The following is a 17,491-nucleotide window of genomic DNA, read 5'->3' on the forward strand; positions in this document are numbered from 1 at the left end:
ACCCAGGTGGGAACCGACGCAAGCAGGGGCCGAGGTGCGTTGCCCACACCACACAGAGGAATGCCACCCCTCTGTGTGTTAATAGGCAATACTAGGTAGTAGATGACTTATCAACGAGTGCAATACCACCACATTGTTTATTGGAGGCTTGAAGTGCTGGAACCCATGTTTAGTCCCCAGAGCTAAGTTCTGGTCAACCCTTCCCCATCTCTTCCATCATGCAGTATGATTGATGTCTTTTAAGGTTATTGAACACCATGGTGAGATCCAAACTTCCTTACATTTCGAGGGCACAGCTCTAAAACGGTGTTCACAGGCCAGCCGCTAGTTAGTACACCAAACAAAACCTATTGGTAACTCTCTAGGAGGCTTTCGAATCAGCTAGTGTATAATCTCGCTACCTCTACTCTGCCAGATAGTGACTGGAGGGAGTCCAAGTAGTGTGTATGCGGGGAAGCACTGTCAAGGCCACGTTATGTTAAGGATCTGAGTATATTCTCACCATGTGTATGTGGTATCTAAAAATTTCATTACTTCATACAGCATGGACCCCTTTCCCACCTCTTCTTATTATTGAATACCCCATGAATTGTCAAACTAATAGAGCAAACTTATCTGTGAAAAGATCCAAACCTCCCAAACACTTCCTAGTTCATTTCACAAATATACGTGGTCTCAGTTCTAGTCTCAATGATGTCCATTTCCACTTAGTCTGCCAAATCCCATGTACTTTTTCTGAATCTCAGTTATAGGTTGATTCCTTCTGCCTCAAAGGTGGCACTTGTGAATATGTCCATTCCAATATTCCCTGTCAGACTGGGTAATTTGGAATCTCCTTTTTTTGACCTCCTCTGGCTTAAAATCTCTCTACCGCATTCTGTCAAATTCATCTGTTTACACTGTAAACAGATGAATGTTGTCTCTACCATTCTCCCAGCTCAACTAATCACTTGGAACTCTTTGACTTCCACTCTTTGCAAACTTGACTTTCTCCTTTCCAACTTTCTTAACTGTCAGGTAATTTTCCTTGGTGATTTTAATGTTCACAACTCCAGCTGGCTTCCGTTTTCTAGTCACACAGACGTAGCTGGTCGAGATGCTGAGGTTTTTGCAATTACTAATGACCCAGCACAGATTGTTCATTTACCTACCAGAATACTGGGTAATCCTAACCATACAGCCAACACTTTTGATTTTTTTTTTCTCACAAACAACCCTTCTAAGTACACAGTTGAAGTGAGTGGAAATTTAGGCATCTCAGATCACAAATTGGTGATTGTCTCTTCTCCAATGGAGCCTTTATCTCATGGCTATTCCCAACACTGTGTTGTTTGGCATTACAAGAATGCAAAATGGAATGACCTGCGAGATTTCTTTTCTTCTTTTCCTTGGTCGGATTACTGTTTCGAAACTTCTGATGTCGACATTTGCTCAGATCGTGTCGGTGAAATTATTCTTGTATGAATGGAATCCTTTATTCCACACTCCACCTTAATATCTTGTCCTTCATCTAAACCTTGGTTTTCCAATAAATGTGCTAAGGCTGTTCAAGAGAAGAATGTTGCATATTGTAATTGGCTTGTTCTAATTCTTCAATTTCATTTTCACCAAAGCTCGCAACAATTGTAAAGCAGTTATTAATCAATCCAAACTAGATTTTGAACAGGCTAAGAGTAGAAAACTTTCCCTAATGCTAGTTGAGCGTTCTGGTCTTTTTGCCAAAGCTATTGGCTACAACTTCTGTCCATCTCTGCTCCCACCTCTGTCAAAACCAGATGGTTCTATTGTCACTTCAGCCAAGGATAAAGCTGACCTGCTAACATCCCACTTTTCTTCCAACTCATGTATTAATGATCTTGCTGAAACATCTCACACCATTCTCAGCACGCTCCATTCAATGCCTACTGTTTTCTTCAGTCAAAAGGATTTTGAACAATCTTGATGCTAAGAAAGCTCCAGGTCCTGATAGCATTTCTCCACTTGTTCTCAAAACCTGTGCTCATGAACTTAATCCTGTTCTTTGCCGCCTTTTTTCACTTTCTTATTCCAGAAGTGTTTTTCCTTCTGCTTGGCTGAATTAAGGAATAACTTTTTTTAAGGAACTGGCTTTGGAAGGAGCCAGTTCCTTAAAAAGGTACAAATCACTGCCATTAGATTATTGCAATTACTTCTATTCTTTCTAAAGTAATGGAGAAATCAATTAACCACCAACTCAAACTATCTAGAAACCTTCCATCTGATCAACAATCGCCAGTATGAATTCCATCACTGTTGATCTACTGGGATATTCTGGCTTATGTTACCCATTTATGGACAAATTCAATGGAAAAGTTCAGGGAAACACAAGCAGTTTCTCTTGACATGTCAAAGATTTTCAATCGTGTTTGGCGTAAAGGTCTTCTAAATAAGCTTCCATCTTATGGTTTGCCAACTGTTTTTTGTAATTGGTTATCCAGTTTTCTCTCTGACTGTTCACTGAAGGTGATGGTAGATGGCTCTCTCTCTTCTAACTTCTCCACTAATGCTGGTGTCCCCCAAAGTTCAATTCTTTCCTCCACTCTTTTCCTCTCGTATATTAATGAATTTCTTGCATTGACCAGAAATCCTATCCATAGGTTTGCTGATGATAGTACATTGCATTCCACTTTCCAGTTTGAGAAATCTTGCCTTGCTCAATCAGCTTCAACTTCTTGAATATCTGCTACCAATTCCTTAAATGTCAATCTCCAGATAATTCTCCAGTGGGGCAAAGACAGCTTAGTTGATTTCAATCCTTCTAAAACTCAGTCCTGTCTTATATCTTGCAGAAAGGATTCATCTGCTCCTATGCTTATCTTTGGTGACACTCCGATTTCTGGGCAAGATGATATATCTCTTTTGGGGATTACACTGACTTCTAATCTCTCTTGGCACAAGCACATTACAAATATTGCTTCCTCCGCAAGAAAACCTGGTTTTCTCTTTCACTCTCGACATTACTTTTCTTCCAAACAGCTGTTCACTCTGTACAAATCGCAAATCCACCCCACCATGGAATATTGTTCACACATCTGGGGCGGTGCCCCCAAAACCTCTCTCAGGCTTCTGGATTCCATTCAGAAGAGGGCACTTAGGTTAATTAATGACTCATGTCTAACAGAGTCTCTCCACTCTGTCGCATAGTTGTACTGTTTCTGCTGCAATCCTTTTCTACAGATATTTCCACGGGCACTGTTCTTCTGAATTGGCTTCTACAATTTCTGCTCTCTTTCAAAAGAGTCCAAACAGGTGCCGCCACCAGACAACATCCATTTACTGTCCAACTTCAAACTCACAGAACTTACTTTTCATCTTCCTCGTTTATTTATTCAACTGTCGTTTTCTGGAACAACCTTCCTCCATATGTATTTCCTGAAAATTACAGTCTACAGAAGTTCAAGTCTAATGTCAACAAATATCTTCTTTTGTCTTTTCAACCTCCAACACATGCACTGTACTAAGTACTATAGGTTCTAATATGTCGCGTGTTTGGAGTTTTCATAAAAAAAATAAAATAAAATAATGAAGTTTTTGGATATGGGGTACACATGGCAAGAATATACACAGTCCCACCAATGTGAAGATGCTGTTTGTTTGTTATTTGGTTTTTAGGAGCATTAGCAACTAAGGCCATATTGCTCCGGGAACATGCGGTGGTCATTCCCTGACCTTTCCGCATCCTCCGTATTTGGTGGTGATGGACTCAAACCCCGGTCTAATCAAGAAGCGTGTGCTACGCACTGCTGTTCCTTCCCACCTGGCTACGGAGGCTCCAGATGTGAAGATGCAAGCAGAGAATTTGGTTTTCACAGAATGACTGGACTTTACCGAAATTTAGTCCACTTGACTCGACTGTCACCTGAATAGCAGTTCCACCAGTGTTTTAGACTCCGAGGAAGCAAGCCCAGCTTCACATACCTGAGAAAATGTCTGACAGTTTCAAGGACCAATAAAATTTGGGATGCTTAACAGATTTTTCTAAAATAGTCAAATATAAAATTTCATAAAAATCCATTCATCTGGAATCAACTTTTTATATGCTAGGTGCTAAGTATTTGCAAAGAAGCTTTAAAAAAAAAAAAAAGTCTTTTATACAGCATGTAAAAAGTTGATCCCAGGTGAATGAATTTTTATGAAATACTGACTGGTTATCATTGGAAGAAAAAAATTTGTTCTAAACCTTCTTTATGCATGTTTTAGATTAAGACATTATAATAAAATAAACATTATAATAATAATAAAAAAAAAAGATGGAATACACACTAGACACACTTTATGGATTTTTTTTTTTTATGACTGACTGTATGTGTGTAGATCCAGACTATCTCTTGTTTAAAAATGTATTTTATATTTAAACCAGAGATACAGCCTGGATATACAAATTTTATTTAAAGATTTTATATATTTATATTTATTTCAATAAGTTTATGAATTATATCAGATAACGTAAATTTCATGATATAAATCTATACTGATTTGGCTCAGATAATCATTACGATATTTAATGGAAAAAAAAAAAAAAAAAAAAAGTAAATATGATTCCTTATTACTATATTCCTATGATTGACAAGTCTTAATGTTCTAATTTGTACTGTTCTTTTTGCTTTCTTCAGCATAATATACGAGGGATGGTTGAAAAAGAACAGAGTGCATAAAATTATTAATAAACTACAAAATAAGTTATTTTGACAGCTTATTGTCTTATAAAATAACATGAAAAAAAATTGTCATATACAGTTTCTGAAATTTAATTCTTTATGTTATTAAGTGGAAGAAGAATGAATATCCAACATATCAAGCAATCATTCATTATTTAAATTTTAAAAATCTCATTACTGAACTTCATTTCAAATATACAATACTCAAATTTTTTAAGGTTTTTAAGTTATGACTAACATTTTTGGTACTAAAAGTGATTAGCCAGTCGGTTAAAATAAAAAAACAAACATACAGGGTGACTATTATTAGTTAAAAATTTTTAATAATTAGACACTGTAGTGTGGCTTAATTGTTATTCAGATTGTTACCAATCTGAATGGCAATCATTAAAAAGTGCAAAACATAGGAAAGTATATACATATCTCTTCATAAACATTATAAATCACTTACCATATCATCAGGTCCCTCGCATGAGTGCCTAAATGGTGTATCCTATGAATGAAGGATTTTTTTAATCTACTTCTGAATTTAATATCAAGATAAAATAAAATCAAACACTGTACTTTCAGCATAAACAATGTTGCTAAAATCATTTAGTAGAATCAATTATTGCAGATTACATATTATCACTTACACTACGATAACAATTTCTTAAATTAAATTTGATAACTAGCAGACAGACAGAAAACGCTGTCACTGAGTTTTTATTGTAATATATGAGTACTGTTCAATAAAGAATGATCGTAATTTTTCATGAACAACTATAATGCTTACTGTTTCTGTCTGAGGTATGGAATTTACGACCAAACCAAGCTGCATCACACAGCAATTGGGCAGCTGACTTGTGTGCAGTGTGACCTTAGCAGTCAGTCAAGTTTGTGCCTGTTCAGTTTCACCTAAATAATAATGGATGTTACATGCGAGGAATAGTAGGCTGCTCTCAAATTTTATTTCCATCTCAAGAAAACATCAGCTGAAGTGTATGAAATGTTAAGAGGTTTATGATGAATCTACACTGCCATAAATAGCACAGCTTGCATGTGGTTTAGAATGTTTAAAGATTAAAGAATCAATTATTGCAGATTACATATTATCACTTACACTACGATAACAATTTCTTAAATTAAATTTGATAACTAGCAGACAGACAGAAAACGCTGTCACTGAGTTTTTATTGTAATATATGAGTACTGTTCAATAAAGAATGATCGTAATTTTTCATGAACAACTATAATGCTTACTGTTTCTGTCTGAGGTATGGAATTTACGACCAAACCAAGCTGCATCACACAGCAATTGGGCAGCTGACTTGTGTGCAGTGTGACCTTAGCAGTCAGTCAAGTTTGTGCCTGTTCAGTTTCACCTAAATAATAATGGATGTTACATGCGAGGAATAGTAGGCTGCTCTCAAATTTTATTTCCATCTCAAGAAAACATCAGCTGAAGTGTATGAAATGTTAAGAGGTTTATGATGAATCTACACTGCCATAAATAGCACAGCTTGCATGTGGTTTAGAATGTTTAAAGATGGACATGATTCGATCCCAAAAATCTGCAGTCCTAGAGTTCCAACCACTGTTGTCATCACAGAAACCAAAAACACTGCATCTGTAACTGTGAAAGAAGATTGTTGCATAACAGTAAGGCAACTGGCAGAGATGTTTTGAGAATATCAGCAGGAAGCATGCACGGTATTCTCTATAACCATTTGCATAGGACGCGTGTTTGTGCATACTGGGTTCCAAAGACTATTCACAACTGAGCAACAGCAAGTTTGCATGGAGGATTGTCAGGAGCTGTAATGGATGGCTACTGAAGATGGTGAGGTTCTACCCAAGATGATAATGGTGGATGAGACATGTCTTCATCATCTTGACCCAGACAGTAAGCAACGAAGCTCTGTTTGGAAGTCTACATCATTGTGAGCAGCGAAAAAAAGCAAAAATTGTGGCTTCTGTAGGAAAGGTTATGGTCAACTCTTTTCTTGCCATTCGAGAAATGGTTTACCAGCATGTTATGCCACATCATACAAATGTTACGGCACCTTACTACAGAACAGTACTGCATAGTTTGTGGGATCGCATTCATCACAAATGAAACAGGCGGGTGGATGCCGCACCATGACAATATGAAATATTTTGTCCAAAAACAGACTTACATTTGTGTTACCATCAACTCATTTTATTAATGGAAGCATGGGGGTGGGGAGAGAGAGACACAGACTCCTACTTAGACCCCCAAACTGCACTTGCACTGTTGGATGTTTGTCCAAAAACAGTGCCTTGCATTTGAATTACCATCAACTTACAATATTAATGGAAAGTGTGAATGTTGCTGAGAATTAACACTTCATTCATGTACAGACTTTTGTATTATACCCTGTTAGGAATGCTAGAGGAGATTAGACAGGACATTCTGAAGGCCATTTGAAACGATAATAAAAATCATTTTTAACATACAAACTGGAACATTAGCACCTGAACACATTCTTGGATTTGGGTGCTAATATTGCAGCCAAACAACCCATATTTAATGTGTAGACAAATGATATGCTCCTAAATTGCCACAGGCCATTAGGATATTGTCACCTACAACACCTGTTACTGTCACACAAGAGACTAAATTTGCTGCACATCTGCCTGACTGCCAGCTGTTCATTACATATCAATTCTACATCACAGATGGCTTAGATAAGTTAGGCTATGACTTGATACTGGGAAAAACCATTTGTTATTGATTTAAATGTCAAGTTATCCTATTCAGAAAGGGTTATAAAGATCACAGGTTACCAATATCCCATGAGGAGGTTAGGACTTATACTCAGCCTTCTCTTTGGAATATTCTTGAATTACACCAACTCAAGGATATACCAAAGAGAAGGCTATGTAAGCTTTGGCTTACTAGTAACAAAAAAATAAAAAATAAATAAAATATTTAACATATATATTTAACATTGGAATATTATACCTTCTTAGAACTTAGATTGATTCAGTAAACATTTAATTAAACACGCCAACAATTGATTAAAATAAGATCAAGTATTAATGGTTTAGGAATGTACGTAAAGGCGAAGCAAATTTTTTAGAAGGACGGTGAACTTCAACCTACAGAAGGTCAGGTCAGAATTCCTCGAAAAGGACTGAGCCAGAAGTATACGGAGAAACGGGCTGAAGCATCTTAGAAGGTCAAGGGCGAAGGAATTTATCGGGGATTATATTAAAATAAGGGGTTCTAAAATAGATTTTAGAACCAAATGGGGTATATAAGGATTTGGTCGGCGGGAAAGAGTAAATAGGTTGGTCATTTAGGGAATAAGTTGGTCGTTTAGTAAGTGAGTTGGGCAGTGAGTTTTTTTTGGAGGAAGTATAGTGGCGATGTAGTAGTGTACTGAAGAATATGTCTAAAGGGGTATATATCAGAAAGGTTTAACTGGAATAGGAGCAGTATAGGCAAGGAGGGAATTTTGAGCGGAGTCCAAATAGCTGAATGTAGGATATGCGAAAGATGATGAAAACCAGATAGCCCGTTAACACAGGATTTCAATCTGATAATAAAAAGTGGGAAGAGGAAGTACAAAACAAAGGAATCCTGAAAATCAAAAACCGAACGGAAAATCGTCCTAAAACCAAGGAGCTGGCCCAACCTGGAAAAGGGGACAATTAATTGTAAGTACCCTTTATCACTATTATATAGTCCAAGATATAGTTCGGGAGAGAAGTAACGTAATGTTGGAACTAAAGAGAATGACAAAATAAGGCACTTTGTATTCCTATCTGCGAATGACTTGATTAACCTGTACGATGGAAGGAGAACACCAAATTGATGTCTTTAAAAATACTAAGAACTGTAATTATTCCTCATAGTAATGAGATTTAGTATAAACTTTGGTAATTGTGCATCCCTGTGGAGTTTACTTGTATTGGACAATTAGTTGTAAAATTAACCCTGATTATTAATTACAATAATGTATGTACGTAAGTTTGAACCCTTATATTAAACAATGTTGCAATTATATATGTCAGTTTGTCTCACTCTATACTAGCTAAACCAAAATCTGTGGACTTGTATATGCAGTCAGAGGCCAAGGGTAACATATAGTTACCTAAATAAAATAACAGCAGGTGGTAAAAATATATATATAAATTAATTAAATAATTCATCATCATCATCAGCCATTTTCAATCCATTGCAGGATGAAGGCCTCTCCAGCAACTTTCCAGTTCCTTCTGTTTTGAGCACTGGCCATCCATTTACTACCCACAAACTCATGAATTTCATCTGTCCATCTCCATTGTTGTCTTCCAGGTTTTCTTCTAGCTCCTCTTGGGTACCATTCTGTTATTTTCTTAGTCCATCTGTCATCATGTCTTTAAACTGTGTCCTGCCACGACCATTTAAGTTCTTTAGTTTTGATAAGAATGTCCTTTACTTGAGTTTGCTGCCTAATCCATGTGTTTCTCTTCTTATCTAACACTCTGATTTCCAATATAATTCGTTCCATTCTTCGCTGTGTAGTTCTCAGCTTCTCTTCCATTCTTTTGGTGAGTGCCCAAGTTTCACTTCCATAAGTCATGGTGGGGAGTATACATTGGTTCGTTATTTTGCGTTTCAGACAAATTGGGATATTGCTCCTCAGTATGTGACTATATTTCCTGAATGCTATCCATCCAAAATTTATTCTTCTCTTAACTTCCAGCCATTTACCATTATTACAGCTAATGACTCGTCCCAAATAAGTATATGACTCCACCTTTTCAATTACTGCTCTTTCAATCATTATATCCCTTTCTGTGGCAGTTTTAGCCATATTCATCTATGCAGAGTTAGTGAGTCCGAAATCCTCACTAACTCTGCATAACTGATTAAGATTTTCCTCTAATTCTTTGGGATCATGGCTAATGACCACAATGTCATCTGCAAATCATAAATGGTTTAGGTACTCTCCATTCACATTGACTTCTTTCTGCGAACAGTCTAATCTTCTGAAAGCTTCTTCAAGGGCAGCAGTAAATAACTTTGGAGATATTGTCTCTTTGTCGAACTCCTTTCTCAATTTTAAATTTACTACTGTCTTTGTTTAGTGTAATAATGGAGGTAGCATTCTCATATTTTCTTCAAAATCATAATATTAGTAATGGCCGCATGGTGCAAGAAAGCCTATGGCTTATGCTACACCAGCCAAAAAAAAAAAAACCCTAATAATTAATAAACAAAAAGGAAATTAAACTATCATCCTATGTGTTTCCCTCACCCGGAGGTACTATCCAGATGACCTTTGAATTTTCCCAAACTGTCAGCCTCTACCAATCCATATAGGCAACTTATTCCAATAATTTGTAACTTGCTGGCTAAAATTAAACTTCCTACAGTCCAATCTAAATATCCCCCCCCCCCCCGTAACTTGAATTTATGTCCCCTAGTTCTAGCATCATTTGTAATCTTGAAAATTTTGTCCTCATTCATTTTACTGATGCCTCTCAGAGCCTTAAACACCTCAATCAAATCTCCTCTAAGGTGTCTAGTTTCCAAACTCTGCAACCCACATATTCGAAGTCTTTCTTCATAAGGACACTCTTTTGCCGACCTCACGAGGCGAGTTACCCGTCTTTGCACCCTTTCAAAAAGCTCTATGTCTTTCTTTAGGTGTGGTCTCCACACTTGAACAGTATTCCAAGTGTGGTCTTACAAAAGCCTTATATAATGGGATTATCACGTCCCTATCTCTATTTGCAAAACTTCGACAGATCATTGATAGGACACCACGGGCTTTCCTTGCAACCTGTTTACAATGCTCAGAGAATATCATGTCTGACTGTATCGTAACACCCAATAACTCTTAACTTTCCTCCAGTACTGGGTTTAGTTGAACTCCACTATGTGAATAAGTTATTTTGGGATTACTGTTTCCCAGGTGTAATACCTTACACTTTGTTGGATTAAAGCAGAGCTTTAATCCAACAAATTTAATCAAATCATTTTTCTGCCCATTCCTGAAGTCTATCTAGGTCTCTCTGAAGAAGCTCAGCTTGACAGTATCATTAACTACTCTAAAAATTTTAAAATCATCTGCAAATTTAGACATCATGCCCTCTATCCCTTCATCAATGTCGTTAATGAAAATTAAAAACAACAGTGGTCCTAATACTGATCCTTGGGGAACCCCACTTCTTCCATCAACCCAATCTGAGGAATAGCCATTTATCACAACACTCTGCCTCCTGCTCTGAAGCCATCCTGCTATCCATCTAAGAATTTTTCCAGTGATTCCGACCTGTTCCAGCTTATAAAGCAACCACTCATGTGGGACTGAGTAAAAAGCTTTGCTGAAATCTAAATAAACAATGTCGAAATTATTCCCTAAATCCAGCTCATGAGTGACCCTTTCAAAATAGCAAACCAGATTTGTTAAACATGATTTTACCTTTACAAACCCATGCTGAGTATCGTTGAGAATTTCAATTCTATCCAAATGTTCCTGAATTCCACCCTTGATCATTGCCCCCATGATTTTCCTTACCACTGAAGTCAGACTGACAGGTCGATAATTTCCCACTTAACTCTTAGAACTATCCTTATGTATGGGAGATACACCGGCACTTTTCCAATCCAACGGAATCTCCACAGAGTCGTGATGCTTGCATAAGTAGCCTCAATGGATGATATTCCAATTCACATTTTCTAATTCCTTTTCCAGCTCTAATATCCTGTCCTCACTGATGAGCGATCTTATGTTGTAACAGGACAAGTTCAGTTTCCCTGCATGGCAGCCTGGTCATACCCAGAAATTCTTAGCACCCTCTGCTTCCACTCTGATCCTCTCGCTGCCATAAGAGGGGGAGTGAAAGCCGCTGAGGACTGGGGGCCATTTGTTTCATCTTACTGTCATGTGCTGGAGGGTTTGGTCTTTTCCTCTTCACGCTGACTAGGCGTCTTGAAGAGAACCACTCTACATGTTCATTGCCACCTAAGTGACGTAACAGGGCTTACCATCGAGAAGGTGTGCATGAATGGATTTTAGGAAGGCAGGCCAACCGGACTTCTCCTAAATCTTCTGAAATAGAAAGATATTGGATCCATCAGTGTTTTAGACTGAGTGTCTGATAACACAAAGAATGCCTGTTCCCCTCTAAGCCCCATTAAATAATTATATATATACAATACAGTACAAAGGCATATGCCTACAGCTGAACCCAGTGGTGTGCTGGAGCCGGCTCGCACAAGCTAGCTGAAAAAGCTAGCTTGTATGAGGTAACACAGAAAATCCAGCCCCGGCTGGATTTTCTGTGTTACCACATACAAGCTTATATGGGATGCTTTTCTTGGCATCCTTTGTGCTTCCTTTTCCCCATCCCTTCTCTATGCGGCAGCCTATGTAGGGATTATCTTGCATAGCAATTTTACAGAAATATTATTTCCAACAAACATCCTGCTTCAGTCCTGTCCCATTTTCAAGCATTGTTAGTCAGTTGGGGTTAAAATTACCATAGTGAAATTAACTAATTATTTCTATTCTATCTACAAAATTGAAACTCTCAATATACATAAACAGAAGTGGTTTTTTTTTTTTTTATGTCCCAACTTTAAAAGTCAGAAAAATCCATTAATTAACATGCAAGCTGCAAAAGTGCACATTCAAATACGCATTTTCTAATTATTCCCAAGAAAAACAATAAGGTGTTGACTTTTATTATGGAATGCATCACTGAATTTGTTTGAATTTCCCACATGTGCTCCCCTGCTGGCTAAAGCGAATTAAGTTACATGGAGCAGTGAGTGGCACAGAAGGTCCCATCACTCAGCGTGATACAAGAGAAAAAAAAAAAAATAAAATAATAATAATAATAAAATGAAAAAATGCGTGTAACTGTTTATTGGCATTAGGAACATAATCAAAATAATTGCAATGAACTGTTTTTGAAAAATTAAAAGATTGTACTTCTTTTCTCCAATGTGTTTCTATTCTGCATCTACTAACACAAAATCAAGGAAATTCATCTATCGGAAGCCACACTGGAAACGGGAAAAAAACTGGTGTAAAACTGATAACACTGCAATGTGCATTTAATAAAAATAAAGTTTGCTTTATTGTAATTATTTTCAGGGAACAATATTGTTACGGCACATTTTCTGGATGTATATTTTTTCTTCTAATGAAATTTGCAGAAAATCTTTCTGTTGATAGCTGCGCCATAGACTTCGAAAACTGGTGTCAAAGGAACTTCGCATGAACATTTGTAAAATCACACAATAGCAGTGGCATAACCAATATTTTTCGTCAGACATTCACAAAAAAGGCATTAATTGCCTAATGCTAATCTACCTGTTATTTTTTGGTTATAAACAAGAGGTGCCCGAATATGTCTGTATTACAAAAACATTATATTAAACATGTAAATAATAACAACAAATTATTTTATAAATGATTATTCTATTAATATACTCAGTATGTTTTTTTTATTAGTTTTATATATATATATTTATTTTTTTTTTTTGTATAAAATATAAGCAGTACCTACACAATTATGAAAATAAACATATGAAACAAAATGAACTGCAAAAATAATATATAAATGATGAATTATAGGTATAAATTAATATTTTTAAAAACATTGAATAAATACAGTCCATTCTGGTTATTTGGGACACATCGGGACTAGTGCATTTTGGCCCGATTAAGCAGCTGCCCCAATTATCCGAAGTTTCACGTAAATAGTTAAAAATACAATGTACCCCCTTTACAATTGGTTCACTGTACAATCAAATCACGCTACGACGAACTCAACATAGTAAAGTACCATTCACTATATGATGTGCAGTAAGCGCCGGTCATTGTGATCACGTTTGTGAATTAAATTTTAATTCTATTAAACAGCGATTCTAATTAGCAAAAATAGGAGGAATTTTATCCACAGGCTATAAAAGCAAAGATATATTAAGCACAGATTTACCCTTTATTACCTTACCAATTAAAAAATTAAATGATATGTGAAAATCGGAAGAATATACGTGATAATCGGAATAATTAATACATACGAACTAGTTGACATTTCTGTTCACTGACATTTGTGGGTGGGGGTTACAATTTAAAACAGTAAAAAGATAAGCAATCAATAACAAAGAACACAGCATGCACAAATTGCAAGTAACACGATACGCACAAGTGAGAACGGAGTAACGAGTTATAAAGCTTTAAAAATAGGAATGAAGAGATCTGAAAATTAATTTTTTTTATATGATTGAAGATTTCATGGAAGTGTAAACACATTTTATCATAATAACCCACAGAATTCCAGCTGTCGGTATTATCGCAAATTCAGTAAGATCGAGTTTACTGTCTGTTTATGATAGATTTCACTAACAGAAAAGCCCAATAAACAGGTGAGTGCTAATTGTTGCGGTCTCCTGCCCAGATTAAACGGCATGCTGTCCCAATTAAGCGAAGTAAACCCTGGCTATTTTCTCGATTGGTTTCTGTTTTTTAAGATTTGCCCCAAATAAACTGCTGCTCCAATTAACCGGAATCCACTGTACTTAAGTTGTATAATGTATATTGCAGTATTACTTTTCCACAATACCAGATTTTGGTATCAGGATACAATGTACCTGACTCTACCCTAGCTATGCTACTGAACACCAGTAATCCTTCATTGCACAGAAAGTAATCTATTACAGTGTGGGGAATGGAGAATGTTTTCTGCTTCAAATGGATGGAAAGTACTTGTCAATATTCTATCTGGAAATAATGTCAAGTGGCGTGAAGACAGACAATAGGTGTTTTATTCTGAAAAGTCCCTTGAGGTAAAATCAAACAGGAAGTTACCCTTTACGTTACCAAAAGTCAGAGCCGCTGCTAGGGGTGCACAAGTGAGGCATTTGCCACAGGTACCATGCCATTAATAAAATATGCTTTACATTTAACATTCAATATCAAATTTCTACTTTTTCTCTATCCCAAATACAAAATATTTTTTATTTATTGTATTGTTAGGTTTTCACTATCTACAATTATACCACAGTGGCGATAGGTACAGTTAGTGCTTTTTTGGGATGGTATCCAATGGTCTGGTATACAGGTACCTTTATTAACAGTGACATATGGATGCAGTACACTTCGAAATTTGTAATATTCAATAAAGTTTTTTCACATGTTTACATACTATTCATATAAATTTATAGTTATTTAACTAAATTTGCATTTTGCACTGTTGGTTTATAAAACTTTATAAACGTTTTTAGAATTTTAAATTACTCAATTGGACCTCTGTTTAACAAACTCCTTTATAGTTAATTTTTCTATTTAGTGAATTTTTTTGAATTCCTCTTGGTAATTACATTTAAAATAGTTTGTTTTGAGCAAAAAAAATTTTCATATAACGAATGGATTAGAAGACTTAAGGGTACGCACTGTTCACACTTCTGGCCTTCAGGCAATTAGTTCTGCTGCTAAGCACAAATTAAGAGAGCTAAAGGGATTACCATTCTACAACTCGGTGGTACTCATAAAACTTATCTGACCACCGTCCCACATACCGAGAAGTTGTACTGGTGAATAGTGTTTTTCATTATTTAATTGAAATTCAGATTATCATTGCAGTATCTTTAAAGGACTTATGTGTAATGATACAGGCAGACATGAAATTCTCTTTGCATTTCAAATAGGCAGTGAGGAATCAGACTTGAGTAGTACTAAGTTAAAAAATCCATTAATAATATCTCCATGGGATACTTATCGGAGTCATGCTCGTTTTGCTTATAACTGGATACCATTCCAGTGTCGGGGAGAAGTCATTTTATATACTGTATATGGGCATGACCCTGTAGTGCCCACTTCATTGTTCAGTGAATCATGACACTGGTTTTGATAACATCGAGAAGCTAGAAGAAATTTCCATAAAATTCTCCTTAAATTCTCCTTGGTCAAATTTTGCAGTGAGGAAGCAGGAAATAGGATCAGAAGGTACATTAATAGAATGAGAAAGTACAAGCCTATAAAGGTTGGAGATATGATCCTACTTTAAGAGCAGACTTGCTGAAAAATTACATGTACTGGCAACCATACTGGGTCACTGTCAAAAGTCAATTTTAAAATAGTGTAGCTCAGACACACTTATAAAGATACAAGTTGTTGACACTGACAACTTGAAAGTATTTCCTAAGGAAGGTTGAGGATGACTTACCTAGAGTCAACAACAAGGCAGTATACAAAAAAGAGACTGAGTCACCACAAGGGTAGATTCTGAACAAAGTGATCATGCAAAAAACAGAATCTAATGTTACTCCAATATTCTTAGAATATACCAAAAATTATGATATAGGTATGATTACTTCAAATTTCCTTTACCACAAAGAAATGCAGTAAGTTACCTTAACCATGATGAATCCAGAAACAATGAAGTGAGTATTGACAACAATGTCAAGGAGCCAAAAGCAGATATAGAACTGTCCTTATGAAAACAAAGTTAGTAATATGAAAGCCCAGGTTCCCAACAATCTGAGAACTGTTAGCCAGGGAAAACAAGAGTTGTCATTTCTACCAGAGAGTTCTATAGTGTACCATGTGTCACTTCACCAGATGTTTTTACTTTTTAGCTAAGTCACTCTTTTGCTGCAAAAATTGTTGTACAACACTGAACTTTTTTTTTTTGTTTAAAATTTCCTGACCTATCTCAAAATGGACAGAAAACATCACATAAACATAGTTGTTTCAGCATTAAAGAAAAAAGGAAAGTATTAATATACAAATTAAAATAAGTGCATTAAGGAGTTGTGATGCTGATTAATGGCCAAGGCTAAAGAATGACTAAGTTTGAAGAAGTTTATGCAAAAGATCTGAATAAATATACTCAGAAGACCTGAGATATAATCCTACTTTAAGAGCAGTTCTGAAAAATTGTTGTCAAATGAGAGGTTAATGCAGATACAACAAAAACAAGTAGGACAGAACAAGACTGAAAAATAACACCTCCATCCTTTAAGCATCTAGCCACCAAATACCTGTCTGAGTTTTTCTCTATTCTCAATAAATTCTAGAAAATTATAGCAGAGAATGTTTCCAATGTAGAAGGCAGATATGCATTTAAGAAGGAATTAGAAAACTCTTGCATGGTTCTGTGAGGGGGATAGTAAAACGAAGGTGAAATTTTTGCTATTATATATTTCTTGTAATTTTAATTTATGGTTCAGAATGAGGACCATAAATTCAAATTAGAGAAAGAGATTTAGTTGTGGGAAGCTTTCTGTTAGCTAGCTGCAGCTGATAGCTTGAGGAAATTCAAAGGCCAGCTGGATAGTTACTGACATGAGGAGAAACAAGGGTTATTTTCTTTTCTAATTTTTTAATATACAGGGAGGTGCAAAAGTAGGTATACAGTTTTTATTATGGAAAAACATTCTGATTATTACAAAGTTATGATTATTATATTATTACATTATTATTACAATAGCTTTAAGTCACAATAAGGATGACATACAAACTGCAATTAAGTACAATCTCTTAAGTGCTCAAATTGTTTGCCTTCAGCATTTACACATTCTTGTACTCCAGTTTCTACACTCAAGCACACTTTGGAACAGAGGTCTTTATTGTTATCAATTTCTTGGCATGCTTCTCTTATGAATAGAATCATGTCATCAACAGTGCATGGTTTTCTTGAAAATAATTTATCTTTGATAACACACCCAAAAGAAGAAGTCCATTGGGGTGAGGTCTGGTGATCATGGTGGCCATTCAACTGACCCTTGTTGACCTATCCACCTATGGGGGAATTCTTGGTCAAGACAATCACGCATGGTTACAGCATAGTGGAGAGGAGCC

At 36.1% G+C, this 17,491-nt stretch overlaps 1 protein-coding gene across 1 annotated transcript in view; it reads right to left on the minus strand.

Annotated features, from left to right (window-relative positions):
* The window catches only part of LOC150090698 (uncharacterized), an 81,511-nt gene that overhangs the window by 25,881 nt on the left and 38,139 nt on the right, over positions 1–17,491 (minus strand). Inside the window, exon 5 of the mRNA XM_090369422.1 lies at positions 5,128–5,169. Within this exon, the coding sequence (XP_090225548.1) occupies positions 5,128–5,169 (42 nt within the window). The remainder of the gene's footprint in view (positions 1–5,127; positions 5,170–17,491) is intronic.

Source organism: Mastigoproctus giganteus, chromosome 1, assembly GCF_048544385.1.
Source record: "Mastigoproctus giganteus isolate SK-2022 chromosome 1, ASM4854438v1, whole genome shotgun sequence".
In the NCBI taxonomy this organism is placed as follows: Eukaryota; Metazoa; Arthropoda; class Arachnida; order Uropygi; family Thelyphonidae; genus Mastigoproctus; species Mastigoproctus giganteus.